We start from the raw sequence: 19,294 nt of genomic DNA, 5'->3' as shown, positions 1-19,294 counted from the left end.
CCCAGGGGGCCCCCGTGTCAGACATGGAGCCCACACTTCATAGGAGAAGTACACTTCTGGAGCCCACGTCTGGGGGGTAGAGGATGTGATACAAAGGGAGCCCCCCTCCCCGCCGCAGGCCGGGGCATCACTGGGATGCCTTCCGTGGAAAGCCTCTGCCAACAACCTGCTGGCCCCTCTGCATCTGGACCTGGACGTTGGACCCCTTTTTGTCTATCCAGGGACTCTCTATCACCTGGATGATAAAGGTACATGCTCAGGCATCTTAGCTGCAAGAGGAAGCGTGATCAGAAAATTCAGACGAAACGAGAGTGGAAGGAGGGAGAAAGGACAGAAGCCCCTAGGCACGAGGACTGAGCAGACCGGAGCAGAGAGGTCTCCAGTCCCCCCTCCCCGCCACACAAGCACTACCTTTGTGGCTCCAGCTGGGGTCGGAATAAAACGCAGCCACCATGCCCTTCTGTTTCCCTCCGCCTGGGGCGAAAGGGGAGCCCATGACCAGATCAGGCTCGCCATCTCCGTTCACGTCTGCGGCCACGAGCGTCCAGCCCAAGTTACAGTACGTGTCCTGCAGGGGAAGCCGGAGAGCACATCCCGTTCAGAGGCGGACGGCCAGAGGCAGCAAAGTCCGGCCCGCAGGGCTGGCCGCGAGGGGGGCCCCGTACCTGGCAGGAGATGGTGACGTTAGGGCCGGAAGACATTCCTCCTCGTCTGGAACCGAAGTAGACGTACACCGCACCCTAGGTGAAGGCAAGCCATGGGGCGGTCAGAGGCAAGGCTGGTGACCCGGGAAACTCAGGTCGCAGCAGAAGAGATAGGGTGACGAGGATCTGAATCCCCCCGAGCCCACGGCCAGGGCTCAGCAACAGACAGAAACTGGTCCTGTGTGTGTGCCGCTGGGCTGAGGTGGTTTTTACAACTGCCACTTGCATCAGCATTGAAGTCCCCAATGCTGAAACGGTCACTCCTGTCCTTGCCTGCCGTGCACACTTGCTCAGTGCACCGGCTGGATAACCGCTTGCCTCCCTGCGAGAGGCCTCCCTGACCCCGCCCACGATTACTCGAAACATGCCATGTGGCCAGCATCCACAGCAGACGCATGTGCACCATCAGGCTCTGTCCCAAACCAGCTCCTGTCTTGTAACTTGCTGGCCTCTGTCCTCACTCGGGAAGCATCTATGTTCCACCACGAGCCAAGGGCAGGGAAGACCATGATAAATAAGACACACTCTGTCCTCCCGAAAAGTGGCCCATGGACAGTGACACCACGGCGTGGAAGGTACTAGAGTAGGTGTGGAGGCTGCAGTGTGAGGACAGGCAAGTGTGACCTAGACCAGAGGCTGCCGACAGCGGGTGCCGTGTTGCTCCTAAAGGAAAAAGGCAAGAAGACCTTCCAGGGGGAGGGATCCTCTGAGCCATGTCCTCGAGTGAGGGGGCCTGTGGGCCCAGAGATGACAGACGGCTCACAGTCTAGGAGCGCAGAGTGAGAACATGGGCACAAAGGCGAGCTTGTGGCAGGCAGAGAGTGATAAAGGGCCTCTGACCTTTGGGGTCACACAGGGTCTGAAGCCGGTGCCCTACCATGTGCGGGGTACACACAGACGAGAGCCTGTGCTGCAGGAAACAGGTGACCAGGGAGGTCACTGCTCTGCTGTGATGACAGGGCTCTCGAGGGCCTGGAACCCCCGTCCCCTCACTACCATTCAGTAGCCTGTGGGGGAGGGGAAGGAGTACAATTTCTGGGGTCACCAGGAAATGCAGGAGGCCAAGTGGAGGCCAGGGAGGAAGTAGGCACTGCCAGGCAACCCAAGGTCACGTCAAGGACCCCAACTGGGGGGCCCGAGATCATCTCCCCACAAATGCCGGCCCGGCACATCCGGCTGCCGGCTGTTCATGGAGGCTCCACCCGGCCCCAGCCTGCCCCTCCCCGACGCCCCCTCTTCCCCCGCAGCGGCAGCCTTACCGTGTAGGCAAGCTTCTCGGAGCCCACCGATGGCGCGCCCACGGCCAGGTCCGGCACGCCATCCTTGTTGAAGTCCAGCACGGCCAAGGCCGAGCCAAACCGACCTGAGGGCTGAAGGGGCACCAGTGACCTCCGGGCTGAGCCACAGCCTTCAAAAGAGCACACGACTCCCTGGGACTCCAGGGGACCCGGGCACCCGACCCGGAAGCCGAGGGCCAAGGGCCAAGTCCGCAGCGACTGGAACACATCTGCACCCGCCCACTGGGTGGCTCGGCCCCAATAAGGTTTCGGGCACATCTGTCTGCTTGGAGGGGAAGACCAGGTGCCAGAAAGAAAAGGGTCCGTTCTCACAAGTTCTAGGTTTTTCGAAAATGGTCCCCCACGAAGGGCCAGACTCCCTTTGGAAAGTGTCCAAAATGAGAACCTCATACATCAGCAAGCACGGCCACCGCATTCGGAACGTTCTAGAACCACCCCGTGCAACGTGGGGGCCACCAGCTAAACGCAGCTGGATTAGCTGAAGTCGCGTTAAACCAACAACTCAGCTCTTCGGTTGCGCTGGGTGCATTTCGGGTCCTCAAAGCCCCCGCGGCCCACTGCCCTCCGACGGGACGGCACAGCCACAGAGCGGTCACGTCGGGCAGAGAATTCTGTGGACGCCACGCTTGGCCTGACCCGCACAGGGCAGGTCCGTTTATTATCCCCGCTTGCGCGGTTACAGATGGGAAACCCAGCCGGGGCGGGGACCCTTCCTTCTGAGGTGGGTTTTCTCCGTCTTCCATCTCCTGCTCTCTAGAATCGGCCTCGACCGAAAGCCACTCACTCGGTCCTCCTGATCTTTCACAACGGAGAGAACAAAGAATGGTCTTGCACAAGTGGAGGTTTGCCCCGCTCGCACACACACGCCCCAGAACCTGCATCAGTTACGGATTGGCCAATCGTGCTGCCCCTGTGTGCGATGGCCTCTCTACGGAGACTGTCCCCTCCCGTGAGGCGGGAACCTGATAAACCAGAAAGGGCTGCTCCGGCCACAAGGCAAGCAGGGGCACCAGCCGGCTGAGGCCAGCCTCGTTTCGTCATCGCCAGCTGCACCCCAAGGCCTCCCCCGGGTTAACCTGTGGTTCCTCGACAGGCACAGGATCTCCTCCTTCCTCCATCGGGGCCACAGCCGGACTAAGCGCAGGCCACGGCTAAGGACAGGGCTCTACCCTGGCCCACGCCTTCAGCCGGCCACTGGCCACGTTACCCACGGTCCTTGGGAGGAGAGAGCACAGAGCTGCCTCCTTCTGGTCCCCGTCTGAGGGAGCGGACCACCCTCAGACAGCGGCTGCCTCCTCCCTCCCGGGCTGCAGGAGCCCAGAGGATTAGGTTTTACCCAACAGTCCGACAGGGGCTTGGCTTCGAGGAGCAGGGGCGCCTGGGGGCCCAGGCGGTTGAGTGTCTGCCTTTAGCTCAGGTCGTGGTCCCAGGGTCCTGGGATCGAGCCTCACACTGGGCTCCCTGTTTGACCAGGAGCCTGCTTCTCCCGCTGCCTGCCGCTCCCCCTGCTTGTGCATTCTCGCTCTCTCATCTCTCTAGTAAATAAATAAAAATCTTAAGAAAAAAAAAAAAGTAAGGAGCACCTGGAATGGGTAGACTTATTTTGGAATGTTCTCATGTGGTGGCAGATTCCAGAAAACACTGCCCCTCCTAGACGGTGGAACCTCACATGTGGCTGCCAGCGGAGGATCGCCTGTCGGACTCAGGGCTCCCCCGGCCTGTCGGTAACCCCGTACCTCCCGTGGGTCGAGGCCTGTGCACGCAGGTCGTCTAGCTTTGTCCTCCCAGCATGAACTCCACAGCAAAAGCTTTAGCAGTTTCCCCGCAGCAGAACCACCATCTGACCCGCAGTCCAGCGTTCCGTGCCCTGCTGCTTGCTCCCGGAACACGCCGTCCCATCAAGGCCCCCGTGCTCGCCTGTCACCGGTCACAAGGCGCCTGCCCTCCCTCCTGCCCTCGTGAGGACTAATGCCAGTAACTCCCGACGAAACCCTTCCAGGTCCGTGGTGCGCCGGGAGGCCCTGACCCTGACCCCATGCCGAGCATTCCTCCCACGGTCGCTGTGGGGTTTTCCTGGGGACTCGTCACCACTTGAAACCGGGGAATGAAATCTGAGTGAGGTCTGGGGTTCGGGCAAGAGTCATGCACCTGTGTCGGTTTCTTAATTCCGACACGTTGCCACCAAGGTTACATAAGCCGTTACCTTAGGGGAAACTGGGGGGAGGGCGTTTGGGAACTCTGTTCCGGTGAGGACAAGAGGAGCCTTTTAAACAGGACAGGTGTCCACAGAGAGAGGCCACCAGCATGGCTGCTCCCGTCATCCTCGGCACTGGCCGCTTGCTCTGAGGAGCGCAGCGCACTGACGCGAGAAGGGGGACTTGGGGACAGACGCCTCACCTGGAAACCCTCCAGCATCACGTGGGCCTCCTTGTCGAGATCCAGGTCGATGGGGGGCAGCCCCAGCTCGTTGCCGTAGAGGAGGTACACGCGGCCGACCTGGGGGTGGCCGGGGCGGCTGTAGCCAGGGGCGCCCACCACCAGGTCCCCGTGCCCGTCCTGGTTGAGGTCAGCCGAGGTCAGTGCCCTGGGGGAGGGAGAGAGAGGCCCGCCCCGTTTCTGCAGAGAGCCATGCTCCCCGCAGATGGTCGCCTACTTCTCTCTAGAGCCCACGGCTTGAACTCCCCATGTTGAGTTATCCCCCCCGCGTGACTGTGGAGAACACCCCTCCTGCAGCTATCTTGTCTTTGGGATTGGGTCTTGCTCTCCAAGAAACACAACAGCAGCAACACTGGACACGTTAAGGGCTCTGGGCATTTCTGAACTGTATGACCCGAGCAGGAGAAAAGCATCTTCACGAAGCATCACGTTCTGTGCAAACCACAGCCACCACGCAGGACCCTGGGCTCCCAGGGGACAGACAGGAAGTCTGCACCCGGCCAATGGCCCCGGCTGCTTTCGGGTGGGGCAGGAAACGAACGGAAGAGAAAGGAGCCCGAGACCCACGTGTGTTAAGCACCCCGTGGTACTGCTGCCACGGCTGCCCGGGGTTCCTTGTACTGTGAAGAGATGAAATGCTGAACGTATTTTGTGGTTGTTTCTAAGTGCGGGTCGATGACCTACCGGTTAGAGAGCAAAGGTTCAAATGTGTTTGTTGGGGCAGCTAGAAGGACCAGAATCATGTACTTATTCTAGTTCTTATGGCCACAGAAGCAATCAGAGATAAAAGAGGAAAGTCGTTTCTAAAGGGGCTACCACCTGGTGAGAGGGACCGGACCGTTCCCCGGCTCCCGGGGCTGGACGCTGGGGAGGGACCTCTGCACACCCCCACCCGGGCCCAGCCAGAGACCGTCTTCGGCTGTGTCAGGAAGAAGAGCCACCATGCACGGGGACGGGCCAATAAACACAGCATCCACCTGCCGTCACCTGTGCTGGGGCTGAATGCATCAGGGGCCCAAAAAAGATGGCCTGTCAGCAAACTGCTCCAAGGGAAACAATGTCATTTCAACCTAGGAAGTGTGGCTGAAAAAACAGGTTTCCCCAAAACTTCCATATCCTTGGGCTCCGTTTGGGTTGATTGTGAAAATCTGACAACTCCCCAACGTTCCACTTCTACAATTATTGGGGGGGGTGGGGTGCTAGGGTTTTCTCACATGAAGCGAAGCTACCCTGATCACCGTACTAGCGGCTTATCCGCTTCTGGTGTCATGCCATTCCCCAAAGTCTGTAACATCACGTCTTTAGAACATCGAAGCTTTGCGATCATTCCATGACACCGCATCATGGGAATTTTCAGTAAAGAGAAAGCTCCCTGCACTTAAACCCATCCTGACCCACTTTAAGGAGGCAGTTTCATCTTAAAGTAACTTGGCCGCTATGTTATGTTTTTGTTGAGGAGCTGACTGGGATTTAAGACGCCAACAGGTGCCACCAAAACCATCTGTCAAATGACTGAACTTCGTACCGACACCAGCTTTCAGGAGTGGGAGAAACTCACACCTACCAGCCGAGTCTTGTGTAGGGAAAAGACAGGAAGTAAGATGCCAAGGGGCTGGACACATGCTTGTAGGACTGCTGGGAGCTGCCCGTGAACATTGTCCGAATGTTCCTTTCCAAAGCCTGGTACATAAAAGTAAGGGAATCCTGGAAACACAAAAACATTATAGATAAAAGACACGTGGCCGTGGCATCGTCAACAAAACTAATATTTCCCATCAAAAGTATTAGACTTTCTAAAGGAAACCCATTTGGACAAGAACTAAAAAATAAAGCCTTGATTCCTATCACAAAGTAAGATCTCGGATGCCTGAGTGGCTCATTGGATTAAGCCTCTGCCTTTGGCTCAAGTCATGATCTCAGGGTCCTGGGAATCAAGCCCCACATCAGGCTCCTTGCTCGGCGGGGAGTCTGCTTCTCTGCCTGCCTCTCCCGCTGCTTGTGCTTGCTTGCTCTCATGCGTTCTAACAAATAATATTTAATAAATATTTAATAAATATTAAAAAAAAAAAAAAAGAGATCAACCCCTTGGGATGAGCAGTTAGGGAGGGAAATCATGACCCCCTGTGCTGGGAGGGTGGGTGGTTATGACCCTCACAGCGGTGCCAGTATGGTAACGGAGAACAAGCTGGGCCTTTACCTGGACCAAAGTCAGGAGAGTCTATAAGAACCCACAGAACATAATCAGATCAATGTAATGAATCAAAATGGCTTAAACGTTAATTTAATCTGGAACTAGTGCTGCCCCCACCCTCATGCCCCCTGTGCCCAGCTCGCTCATCCAGGAAGCATTTATGCAGCTCCTACTATGTGCCAGGTGCTAGGACAGGCCTGGCCCTCCCCTGCAGGACTCCCCCTTTCACGGAGGACACAGATCCAAGGAACTACAGGACAACACAGTACATGCCGTGGTAGGGCCCCACGTCACGACGGGCTACAGAACGTGCAGAGCCTGTGCAAAATGAAAAAGCAGAGCCCCAAGCTCAGAAGTTATTAAGAATTTTTTCTAAAGATTTCATTCATTTATTTGAGAGAGAGACAGTGTGAGCAGGGAGGGGTGGGAGGGAGGAAGGGTCGGAGGCAGACCCCACCCTGAGCGCAGAGCCCCATGCGGGCCTCGATCCCACGATGCGAAGACAATGACCTGAGTCCAAACCCAGAGTCTGACGCTCAACTGACTGAGCCTCCCAGGCACTGCCAAGTTATTAAGGAATTTACGGCAGCAAGAGCAAGAGCATTAGCCCAATTGTGGGGCCCTTCTCAGGGCGATGACGGCCCCGTGCCACGGCGCACCCACACAGCAGCCTGCCCGGCCGGACCAACTCCCAGAGGCCCCAGGGAGACGGTGTCCTATGACCCTTCTCCAGACATTAAGAGCCTTCACAGTCCTACGCCTGCTTCCCTTCCCAGACCTCTCCCACCTGCTGCCTCGGATCCCGGTCTTGCTTTCCAGGCAAACAAGTCTACTCTCATCTCCAAATATCCCCAAACTTCCCCAAGAGATAAACGCTCACTAATGAAATACTACCTACTATTCAGGGCCTAATGCAAATGCCACCTCTGCCATGAAGCCTTCTCTGATTGACCACAAAGCTGTTAAGCTTTATCTTACAGGCAAAGGACTCCCCACCCATGTGTTACTTGCATTCTATTCACATATGATCATTTGTGTATGTATCACCCCAATTAGACAGATTTGCTAAAGGTCAGAGCCCATTTCCCTTTCATCTGAAACCCCCAGTCGAGTGTCTGACTCTTAATCGGTGATCGCACGGCCGGATTTCACCCGCAGCATCCCCCGTAGGGGCTCTGTGCAGTCCTCCTACCATGCTGCTGACACAGCTGGCCTAAGGACAAAGCAGGACTGGCCCAGGTGCCCCGGGGCCACCTCGGGCTCCACCGGTCTCGCCCAAGGCCGTGGAGGTCCAGACCCACATCTCAGAACATCTCTGGAAAAAACCCAGGTTTGGCAGCCAAAGATGTTTGTGGCCTGACTCGGGCACAGGCGACTCCCAGTGAACGAGAAGAGCCGGTGAGTCTACAGGACGAGATCCCGGGGGCAGCATGTCCCTGTCCCCCCACTCCCTGGACACACAAGATTCTTACCGAGGTCCACGAATCCACGCTAAAGAACACACCTCTTCTGGTGTGGTTGATGTTTTTCCTGACATCTTTACTTAGGGAAACAGTCAAATTCCTATGGAAATCATTTTTCTGTACTCGTGAACTGCTGAAAAGTGAGAACAAACAAAATGGGTCAGACTGAAGAACGGCGGGCCCCCCAGTAATGGCATTGAAGGTTACGTCAGGTTGATCACAGCTCAGAGACCGTAACATTCAAGTTTCTGGGAGCTCAAAGAGAAACACCTTCATGGGACATTGCATGGAGTTTTAGTCCAATGTTTCCAAGGTGTAAAAGCCTATCCTTACCAAAAATACTTCCCAGAACCCCAAAGTCCTATTGCATTAAAAAGTATGATTTCGGGGCACCTGGGTGGCTCAGTGGTTAAGCCTCTGCCTTCGGCTCAGGTCATGATCTCAGGGTCCTGGGATCGAGCCCCGCATCAGGCTCTCTGCTCAGCGGGGAGCCTGCTTCCCCCTCTCTCTCTGCCTGCCTCTCTGCCTGCTTGTGATCTGTCAAATAAATAAATAAATTTTTTTTTTTAAAGTGTGATTTTTTTCTAGATTACTACACACAAAACAAAGAAGACAAAACAAAAACAAAGGCATTTCAGTATTTCACGCACGTGGTCACAAAATAGCATGTAGCTCTTTGGGATACTGGTGTGCGGGTACGGACTTCCGACGTGCTAGAATGAATCCTACATTAAAAGTATATTTTCAAATTTGTGCATTCTAATGAGACTACAGACCAGGTGCCTGGAGGAGCCCAACAGGCTTCCCCAGTGACTGAAGCGAAGCCCCCACAGCGGGAGTGAGCGAAGGGGATGTGTGTCAAGCAGCCAGCGGAGGGACCCTGACAGTCAGGGGACTGAGAGCCCCATGTAAACACACTCAAGTCAGTCAGAGGAAGGAGGGAGGGAGGGAAGGAAGTTAAGGAGGGAGGGAAAGAGGGAAGGAAGGAGGGAGGGAAGGAGGGAGGGAAGGAAGGGAAAAGAAAGGAAGAAAGGGATGGGGTGCCTGGGTGGCTCAGTGGGTTAAGCCTCTGCCTTCAGCTCAGGTCGTGATCTCAGGGTTCTGGGATCGAGCCCCGCATTGGGCTCTCTGCTCAGCAGGGAGCCTGCTTCCTCCTCTCTCTCTCTCTGCCTGCCTCTCTGCCTACTGTGATCTCTGTCTGTCAAATAAATAAATAAAGTCTTTAAAAAAAATTAAAAAAAAAAAAGAAAGGAAGATAGGGAAAGGAAGGGGCTTAAGGGAACCTGACTGTCTTCTGTTCTCCTGAAGCTCGATGATCTGACCTTAGGACCCTTCACCGCTAGGACTGCGGGAGCGTCTAACCCTCGCTCACCCTGAAGTATCTCGGCCAAAACACTGCTCGCTCACCGAGAGCTCCCCTTAGGACGCGCCACTGCACGTCCCTTTCCCTCCTAACACCTGAGAGCATCAGGAGCTCTGCTCGGCGCCCACGTACCCACCGGGACGCAGCCCCAGCACGGCAGGAACACGCTCTGTCCTGCTCTCGATGAGCCCTCGGTGCCCACATAAGCTCCTGGCAGAGACGGCGCAGGAAACGCTGCTGTATCGGTATTTATGGTACGAATCCAGCTTTTAGGCTCCTGCAGCTGGCACACGACCCCCGCAGGAATCCCACCTCAGGATACAAGTCAGGCTTCTGGCCCTGTGCCTCAGCAACGGCCTGAAAACCCCCTCCTCATCCCATCTCATCGACCGGGACTCTCTCAGGGTGGAATCTGGGTAAAAGTTATGCATCATAACAATAATGAGTAATAATACTATAATAATAATACTAATAATAGTAATAATAATGTACTAATACTATTAATACTATTAAATGCCATTTCTGTTGGTGAGCGAGCACCTTACCGCTGCGCTCTTTACCTCCATTCCTGCACACCAGCGAGGTCGTGATTCTGGGAAGCTGCACATGTTCTGTCTTTTTCTTTTTTTAAAGATTTTATTTATTCCCTGAGCAGGGAGCCCCACGCAGGGCTGGATCCCAGGACCCTGAGGTCATAACCTGAGCAGAGGGCAGATGCTTAACCGACTGATTCCCCAGGTGCCCCGAGATGTCCTTTCTCTAGGAAGGTTCTGGAATCCACTTACCCCTGGCTGCTGGCTGGTTGGCCGCCGCACGGCCCACCTGCCCGGACGCATGTGATGAACAGAGGGTTCTCGGGCAGGCTACAGTGGCTGGGGAGAGAGGCAAAGGAATCAGGCATTTTCTTACCTCCCTGGCAAGCATCAGTCTTACTGAGAATCACGGTGCACGTCACACTGTCTCTGGCTGTGAAGGGTCCAGGGCTCACTGCAGAGCCAGACGCGGCAGGTGAGGAGCTCGGGTCCTAACTGATGATGGCCCATGACTGCAGGTAGCAGGATGGTGACACAGGCGGCCCCACGCTTGGGTCAGCCAGACTCACAGCTGCCCCCCGCCCCTGCCCAGCAGCCCCAGGCTGACGTGAACCGCCCGGAAGTTCAAGACGGACAGAAACGGATTCCTAACTGCGCCCCTCTCTGCCCGATCATGCCCATTTCTGCTCAAATAGGTCTTAGTCTCTCAAACTCATTCCTTTAAAAACAAAGATTTGTGAATGGACAAGGCCACCGAGAGTACATAAGGTGAACTTTCCATCGCCTCCGGAAAAAGCACTAAGGGAGGGCGGACTCCATTAGAAGAGTGGACGGTGATCGCGGAGGGAGGCTGGGAGCGTGGAGCCCACCCCACGGGGGCAAGGAGTTCAGAAAATGAGGTCAGGAGAGGCTGAAGACAAACTTCTGTCAGAATCTTTCTTGGGGCCAGCTTCAAGCTTAGGAAAAGTTTCTTCCTCAAATTCCCACCAGGATTAGGATGGGAATTCCTCAGACTCCTCCACCAGGATCCGGACGGCAGCCTTGCAATAAATAAGAGCACTACAGTTACGGGTAATCTTTGTTGTTGTTCTCGTTAAGATTTTACTTATTTATCTGACAGGGAGAGAGAGCAGGAGAGCACAAGCAGGGGGAGCTGCAGGCAGAGGGGGAAGCAGGCTCCCCACTGAGCAGGGAGCCCAACATGGGGCTCGATCCCAGGACCCTGAGATCATGACCTGAGCCGAAGGCAGCGGCTTCACTGACTGAGCCACCCAGGCGCCCTGTGAATTGTCTCTGAATTACGTAGAGCTCCGGCTGGGAATGTGACCACCATTCTTCCACTGTTTCTTTAGGAAGACACACTAGGAGTTTCAAGCAACACATTGCTTTGGAAGATAATTATCAGGTAACAAATGCTTATAACATGAAACTATGTACACTATTTCTTTCCCTCATGAATCTGTGTCCTCTTTCTTTGGAGCTTTCTCCAAAGTTCCCATTCAGTTCCACAAATGCTGACGAATCTTCCTCTGTGTAAAGGTGCAGCCAATTCATGGAATTTTCCGCCTTGACAAATTAGAACAGACATCGAGAGACAAAAACAGTTCCCCAATTAAAGAGTAACGTCTAGCTGCCTGTAGCTATTTGGACGGCCTAACCGAAACGAACACTAGCGTTGTTCTCCACTCGAGGATCGTGACCTACGGGCTGGAGACAGCAAGTACGAGCCCCTCACGCTCACGTGACCAACGCAGACTTCACTTCCTTCCGTAATAACAACACCCGCATCAACACACTTCAAGTGCCATCTACACGCTGACCCGTTTACCTGAGTGACCTCGTGTGCTCCTCCCGACAACCCCGTGACAGACGACTGTTACTGTCCCCATTTCACAGAGGAGAACACAAAGCTTAGGGAGGTTCAGCTACTTGCTTGGAATAACTCAGCAGTGAGAGGCAGGTCCTGCAAATTCTGAGACTCATCCTCTAGTGTCATGTGCGCTTAAAATCCTGGCCACAGGAGGAGAGCCTGGGGATGTTACAGGAGGCTTATTTCACTATTAAAAAAATAGTATTTATATGGGACTCTTTCCTGTTTACCAACGGTTTAAAACAGGTTTAACACTCACGGCCTAATACCGACTTGATCATGCAAGGCGATTTTGTTTCAGATCCCGGCATGCAGTTACGGTTAACAGCCTCTGTGTACTGGCAGATGTTTTCAAGGCCGAAGAACATCATCCCACACACAATATCCCGAAGCCACTCGGATCTACGTCCCTCCGATTTAGAGCCTGTGCCCCTCGACCTGGAAGAGCCGCCTGGTGCAGATGCAGCCCGACAACCCTCTCCCACTTCACGGCTGCTGCTCGGGCTTCACACCCTGCCCTTTCCTGCACAGGGTGCTGCCTCCACAGCTCCCTCTCCAGACCCACCCCCCAAGCCCACTCAGTGCCGGGGCAGGTTGCATACTTAGGAGAGGCTGGGATGTCGTGAGACCTTTTCATCTGATCAGGTGGAAACCTGAGAGCAGCACCAGGAGAGGGAGGGACGGGGCAGGAGTGGCCGGTGGGAGAAGTGGGCCAGTGTCTCACCTGGTCCCGTTCTCCAGCATGAAGCTCGTCAGACGGTAGATATTAGTGGACCAAAATGCCATGTCATCCAGTCCCCCCAGGAAATACTCTTGGAATTGTTCCACCAAAAATGGAGACTTTCTGGAGTACGTGGGATAAAGCTATGGCACACAAAAAAAGAAAACTTATCAGTAAGTGTTTTTTCTGGTATCTTTATAATCCTTTAAATGAAGGTTCTAAAGAATGAAGCCTTTCTTTACCTTGGAAATAGCTAATATCTCTCCGTACCTGCAACATGAACAAAAATTGTGCCCGTTGAGTGAGGTTTGGACAAAGACGGGAAGCAAGTCAACAACAGGTCCCACCCACAGGTGTCTGCTCTCACGCCACTGCCTTTGGAGAAAGCAGAAATCCAGAAATCCAACTCGGGAAACTAAAACGTCGAAACGCGCACTAAGGAAGTCACACTAAGCTCAGCTACAAATTTTCCTCTGGGTCACACCTACATTTCCAAGAACTGAAGGTATGAACAGTCAACAATTGCACTTCTGGTGATGACTTCTCGGCCATAGAGTTGCTTGTAAATTTCCAGCAGATCTTCAACAGGCACGTACCTGAGAAAAGCATTGGAATAAAATAAGATTCTGAAATTAGAGGGAATATCGGCAGCAGAAGCATTGACCATTTACTGCATGATTGTTCCATGCCAGGCACTATGCAAGGGGCCCTCCATGGACTCTGTATTTAATGCTACCCTCAAGCCACAAGGATGCGGCTGGTACTGCCACATTCCCAGCAGACATCAGTGTGCACTACAGCGCAGGACGCGAACCAACAACGGACACCCCAATCCGACCGTCGAAGGTGCGCTCAAAGATCGGAATCTAGCTCTGAAATAGAAAATGAATGTTTCGTCTTGTGAATTCACAGCTCAAGGAACAATATATTTTATTCCCTGGAGGACTGAACTATTCTCAAAAGTTATTATTAATTTCTGAGAGAGAGAGCAGGGAGGGAGGGGCAGAGGGAGAAAGGGAGAAAGAACCTCAAGCAGGCTATGTGCCCAGTGCGGAAGCCGACACGGGGCTCAATCTCACCACCCTGAAATCAGGACCTGAGCTGAAATCAAGAGTCAGATGCTTCACTGACTGAGCCACCAAAGTACCCCAAAGTTATTATTTTAAAACACCAAAAATGGCTCCTCACCCCCATCCCAGTTTCAGAGCACACAGCGTATGGTAAGAAGCACCCAAGTCAGGCCTCTAGCTGACAACTGCTGTTACTTCAGCTGGAAGAAGAGACCACGTGTGAGACGAATGCTGAACCAGCTTCCGGCTTCATTTCTGAAGCCTTAGACTGTATCACACAGAAATCACAACCAAACAAAACCTGATTTTAGTGTATTTATAAGAAAGAATCTATGGTGATGCCCACTTTTTAATTTCTAAGTGCCCCAGAGCATCCTCCCAGCAAAAGCAGCTTCAGGCCAGACAAAATAACAAAATATTTTTTTAGATGAATCACCCCACTAGCAAGAAAGTGCAAATTTTCCAAAGGCCCAAAACAAATTGAATCTGGAAGCTTGAAGAGGTAATAAGCAAGTGTGGAAGCCAGCCTGTGCCCCGAGCCCTTGGAGATTTTCCGATGGCTGTGCACACACCAGAGATGCGGGCTGAAGCGTAGGAACCAGCCACAGCAGCCCGTTTCAGAAGAGCCACTGCACTAAAAGCTACAGCCTCTGCATGAGTATCCGCGAGAAACAAACCCAGCCTACTAAAAAGGACAGCAAAGAAACCGGGCTTCATCCTGAAAATCGATTGAGTAGGGGAAAAACAGATCTCCCCTGACCACTGGTAACTACTACCAGTCCCGCAAATGTCCTTTCCTGCATTCATGCTGTTTCTGTAATCAGGAAAACTTCAAGAGCTGAATGTAATGCAACGTGGTCCTAGGTTCATGTGCCCCGACGCAGCCTACAGAAGTCCAGAGAAATCCTCGCTGAAGGGATGCGAGTCTATGTCCAGCCATGAGCACTTCGAGCAGCATGGGACATGACCAGGAGATGAGCTAAACTCCCATAAGAGCTGCTGAAGGACACCTGAAGGCAATTCATTCATCAGAGATGAGGAGGGTCACTATGCCAAGAGGAAAAGGGCCAACTCACCAGAAAGACGTAAGATTTTTATACTTGAATGTATTTAACAACATATCTTCAAAACATATACATAGCAAGTTGAAAGACCCTCAAGGAGAAATGGAAAAAAAAATTCACCATCGATGGGGGAAATTTTTTAACAAATTTTTCTCTAATTATTACATCAACCTAATACAAAAGGGCCATTTTATTTATAATTTTAACAGTAAATTAATAAGCTTACAGTAATAAGGATATATGTAACATTAGGTCAAAAACTGGAGAACATTCTCTTCAAGCAGAGATGGGATATTTACAAGAGTTGATTATATGCTAGACCTTAGATCAGGACTCAACGGGAGACCGCGGGCAAAGATGGCAGAGTAGGAGGAACCGAGATGGAGCTCAGCTCACAGATAAAACTCGACAACACTCACACCAGTGCAAACAACCCAGAAAACTCAAAAGCCAACAGAAGAGTGGCACCTGGCTAGCTCAGTCAGAAGAGCGAGGGCCTCTTGATCTCAGGCCTGTGGGTTCAAGCCCTACATTGAGGATAAACATTACTAAAATAAATAATTAAAACACATACACATGCATATACACACACACGCGCGCGGCAGAGGAAACTCCACAAGTAAATGTAGAGAAGAGGCCAGATCAAGGCGAGTGGAAAAGTCTGAGACATGGTCGGGTGCTAAACCCCACAGGTCTGGCGACCACAGAGAGGGAGCCATGGTTTTGGGGTGGGTGGGAGAAGCAGATTATCACACTGCGGATCCCGAAAGTGGGAGCTACATCCCCACAGCATTTAGCTTTGAAAAGAGGGGCCAAATGTTCTGAGTTCTAGCCAGTGGGACTTAAAGCCTGGAAAAAAAAAAAAAAAATCAGTGGGCTTAGCTCAGGGAGAGTCCAGGTAGTGACAAGAAGCTGAGTCTCTGCCCTTAAAGAGACAGCATGACAGGACACCTGGGTGGCTCAGTTGGTTAAGCATCTACCTTCAGCTCAGGTCATGATCCCAAGATCCTGGGATGGAGCTCCCACATCATCGGGCTCCCAGCTCAGGGGAGAGCCTGCTTCTCTCTCTGCTTGCCACTTCCCCTGCTTGTGTGCATGTGCAGAGAGGGATTCACAAAATAAAAGGATGTAAATTATGACACCGTATCTCTAAAATGACGAGTAAAGAATGGGTTTAAATTAAACAACCATCAGCTTAATACAGACTGAGGTAAGCAAAAGATGTTATATATAGCCATAAATCAAAAACCACTAATAGATATGCAAAAAATAAAGAGAAAGGAATCCAAGTCTATCACTACAGAAAGCCAACTAATCATGAAAGAGAGTAAGAGAAGGATCAGAAAGAAACTAAAGAAAGCACAAGATAAGTAACAAGATGGCACTAAATATACTCCTGTCAATAATTACCTTGAATGTAAATGGACGAAATGCTCCAATCAAAAGACATGGGGTGACAAGATAGATTAAAACAAAACAAAACAAAACAAGATTCACCTGTAGGCTGCTTACAAGAGACTCAACATAAAGTGAAAGACACCTGCAGACTGAGAGTGAGGGGATAGAGACGCATTTATCATGGAAACGTATGTCAAAACAAAGCTAGGGTAGCAATACTTATATTGGACAAATAGACTTTAAAACAAACACTAAAAAATAAAAAATAAAACACTATAACAAGAGACAAGTAAGGGCACTATGTAATCAAAAAGGTCCCCATCCAACAAGAAGGTATAACAACTGTCAATATTTATGTTCCCACTACAGGAGCAACCGAGCAGTTGGTTACTAATAGTTAGTAACAAGCAGAAAGGAAGTGGCTGATACTAACACAATAACAGCAGGGGACTTGAACACCCACTCACATCAACGGACAGATCACCCGAACAGAACATCAACAAGGGCTTTGACGGACACCTCAGATCAGATGGATCTAACCGATGTAATCAGAACATTCTATCCTGAAACGGCAGAATGCACATTCTTTTCCAGTGCACATGGAACACTCCAGAACGGATCACTACTTCCCTACCAAACAACAAGCCTCGACAAATTCAAAAAGACCAAAGTCATACCATGCATCTTCTCTGACCACAAGTGCTAGGAAACTAGAAATTACAAAAACTGGAAAGAACTCGAATACACAAAGTTAGTTAAACAAGCTACTGAAGAATGAGTGGGTCAACTGGGAAATCAGAAATTACAGTTTACACTGAAACAAATGAATATGCAAACAGTCTAACCGTCCAAAACCTTTGGGATTCAACAATAGGGGTTCTAAAAGAGGAGAGTTTACAGCAATACAGGCCCTACCTCAAGGACCAAGAAAAATCTCAAGTAAACAACCCAACCTTATGCCTAAAGGAGCCAGAAAAAGAACAAACCAAACCCAAACCAGTAGAAGGAAGGAAATGATGAAGAGTAGAGCAGACATAAAGGATGTAGAAACTAAACACCAAGAGAACAGATCAATGAATCCATGAGCTGTTTTTTTGAGACAATTAAAATTGATAAACATTTAGCCAGACTCATCAGAAGAGAGAGAGAGAGAGATTTTAAATAAACAAAACCCCCCCAAAAGAAGAGAAATAAATGATACCACAAAAAAGACAAAAAACTGTAACAGAATATTATGAAAAGCTATATGCCAACAAGTTGGACTACCTAGAAGAAATGGAAAAATTCCTAAGAACATACAAACTACCAAAACTGAAAGAAGAAGTAGAAAATTTGAACAGACTGATTACCAGCAATGACATTGAATCAGTAATAAAAAAACTCCCAACAAACAAAATTCCAGGACCAGATTGCTACACAGGCAAATTCTACCAAATATTTAAGGAGTTAATACCTATTCTCAAACTATTCCAAAAAACATAAGAGGAAGGAAAACTTCCAAATTCATTCTATGAGGCCAGCATTACCCTGATATCAAAACCAGATAAAGACACCACAAAAAAAGAGAACTATAAGCCAGTATGTGTCATGAACACGGATGCAAAATTCCTCGAAAAGATACCAGCAAACCAAATCCAATAATACATTAAAAAAAAAACTCACCATATTGCTGGATTGAAAGGGTAGTTCAATATTCACAAATCAATCAACACAAATTACACCATTAAGAAGATGATTTGAGAGGCGCCTGGGTGGCTTAGTGGGTTAAAGCCTCTGCTTTCGGCTCAGGTCATCATCCCAGGGTCCTGGGATTGAGCCCCGCATCGGGCTCTCTGCTCTGTGGAGAGCCTGCTTCCTCCTCTCTCTCTCTGCCTGCCTCTCTGCCTACTTGTGATCTCTGTCAAATAAATAAATAAAATCTTTAAAAAAAAAGAAGATCATTTGAACAGATGCAGGAAAAGCATTTGACAAAGTACAACATCCAGTCATGATTCAAAAACAAAAACAAAAAACCTCTACAAAGTAGGTTTAGAGAGAACGTGCCTCAACATAACAAAGACCTTGTATGAAAAATCCACAGTGAACATCATACTCGATGGTAAGAAACTGAGATTCTTTCAAGGTCAGGAATAAGACGAGTGTGTCCACTTTCACCACTGTTATTTAACATAGTACTTGAAGTCCTAGCTACAGCAATCGGACAACAAAAAGAAACAAAAGGCCTGGCATCTTGGTGGCTCAGTCAGTTAGCCATTCACCATGGGCTCAGATCATGATACCAGGGTCCTGGATTGAGTCCCCGATCTGGCTCCTTACATCACAGGGATTCTGCTTCCCCACCTGCCTGACACTCCCCCTGCTTGTGCTCTGACAAATAAATAAATAAAATCTTAAAAACAAAAAAAAAGGAAATAAAAGGCACCCAAATTGATAAGGAAGAAATAACATTTTTACTATTTGGAGATGACACAATACTTTATATGAAAAACCTAAAGACTCCACAAAAAACTGTCAAGAGTTGGTAAATGGATTCACTAAGATCATAGGACACAAATGTCAATGTATAAAATTCTGTTGAATTTTCATATATGAATAATGAAGTAGCAGAAAGAGAAATTAACAATCCCATTTAGAATTGCACCAAAACCAATAAAATATCTAGAAATAAAGAGGTGCAAAACCTGTACTCTGAAAACTATAAAACACTGATTAAAAAAAAAAAAAACTGAAGATGATACAAAGAAATGAACAGACATTCCAGGGAGGCTTGGGTGGCTCAGTCGGTTAAGACTCTGCCTTCAGCTCCTTGTCCAACAGGGTGCCTGCTTCTCACTTCGCCTCTGCCTGCTTGTGCTCTCTGACAAATAAAATCTTTTTTAAAATCTTAAAAAAAAAAAAAGACACTCCAGGTTCATGGATTGGAAGAATATTGTTGACAGGTAGATACTACTCAAGGCCATCTTCACATTTAATGCAATCCTAAATCAGGACGCGTGGACTGCTCAGGTCTTTAAGTGACCAACTCTTGATCTCAGCTCTTGATCTCAGGGTAATGAGTTCAAACTCCTTGTTGGGTTCCACACTGGGCATGGAGCCTACTTAATTAAAAAAAAAAAAAAAAAAAGATAATCCCTATCAAAATACCAATGGCATCTTTCAAGAGCTAGAACAAAAGACCCCAAA

General features: G+C 50.4%; 1 protein-coding gene across 3 annotated transcripts in view; it reads right to left on the bottom strand.

Annotated features, from left to right (window-relative positions):
- GPLD1 (glycosylphosphatidylinositol specific phospholipase D1) overlaps positions 1-19,294 on the bottom strand; it is a 60,247-nt gene that overhangs the window by 10,560 nt on the left and 30,393 nt on the right. For 2 of the 3 annotated variants that reach the window (XM_047732354.1, XM_047732355.1), the window contains exons 10-19: positions 13,068-13,175; positions 12,822-12,849; positions 12,583-12,722; positions 10,241-10,327; positions 8,102-8,225; positions 6,003-6,142; positions 4,400-4,586; positions 1,964-2,074; positions 666-740; positions 412-568 (exon numbers count right to left, since the gene is read on the bottom strand). In XM_047732354.1, coding sequence (XP_047588310.1) covers positions 412-568; positions 666-740; positions 1,964-2,074; positions 4,400-4,586; positions 6,003-6,142; positions 8,102-8,225; positions 10,241-10,327; positions 12,583-12,722; positions 12,822-12,849; positions 13,068-13,175 — 1,157 coding nt within the window. The remainder of the gene's footprint in view (positions 1-411; positions 569-665; positions 741-1,963; positions 2,075-4,399; positions 4,587-6,002; positions 6,143-8,101; positions 8,226-10,240; positions 10,328-12,582; positions 12,723-12,821; positions 12,850-13,067; positions 13,176-19,294) is intronic. The other variant, XM_047732357.1, reaches the window with a different exon arrangement.

This window comes from Lutra lutra, chromosome 6, assembly GCF_902655055.1.
Source record: "Lutra lutra chromosome 6, mLutLut1.2, whole genome shotgun sequence".
NCBI classification, from domain to species: Eukaryota; Metazoa; Chordata; class Mammalia; order Carnivora; family Mustelidae; genus Lutra; species Lutra lutra.
Note: the sequence above shows the minus strand (reverse complement) of the source record. Positions and strands in the feature narration are given on the sequence as shown.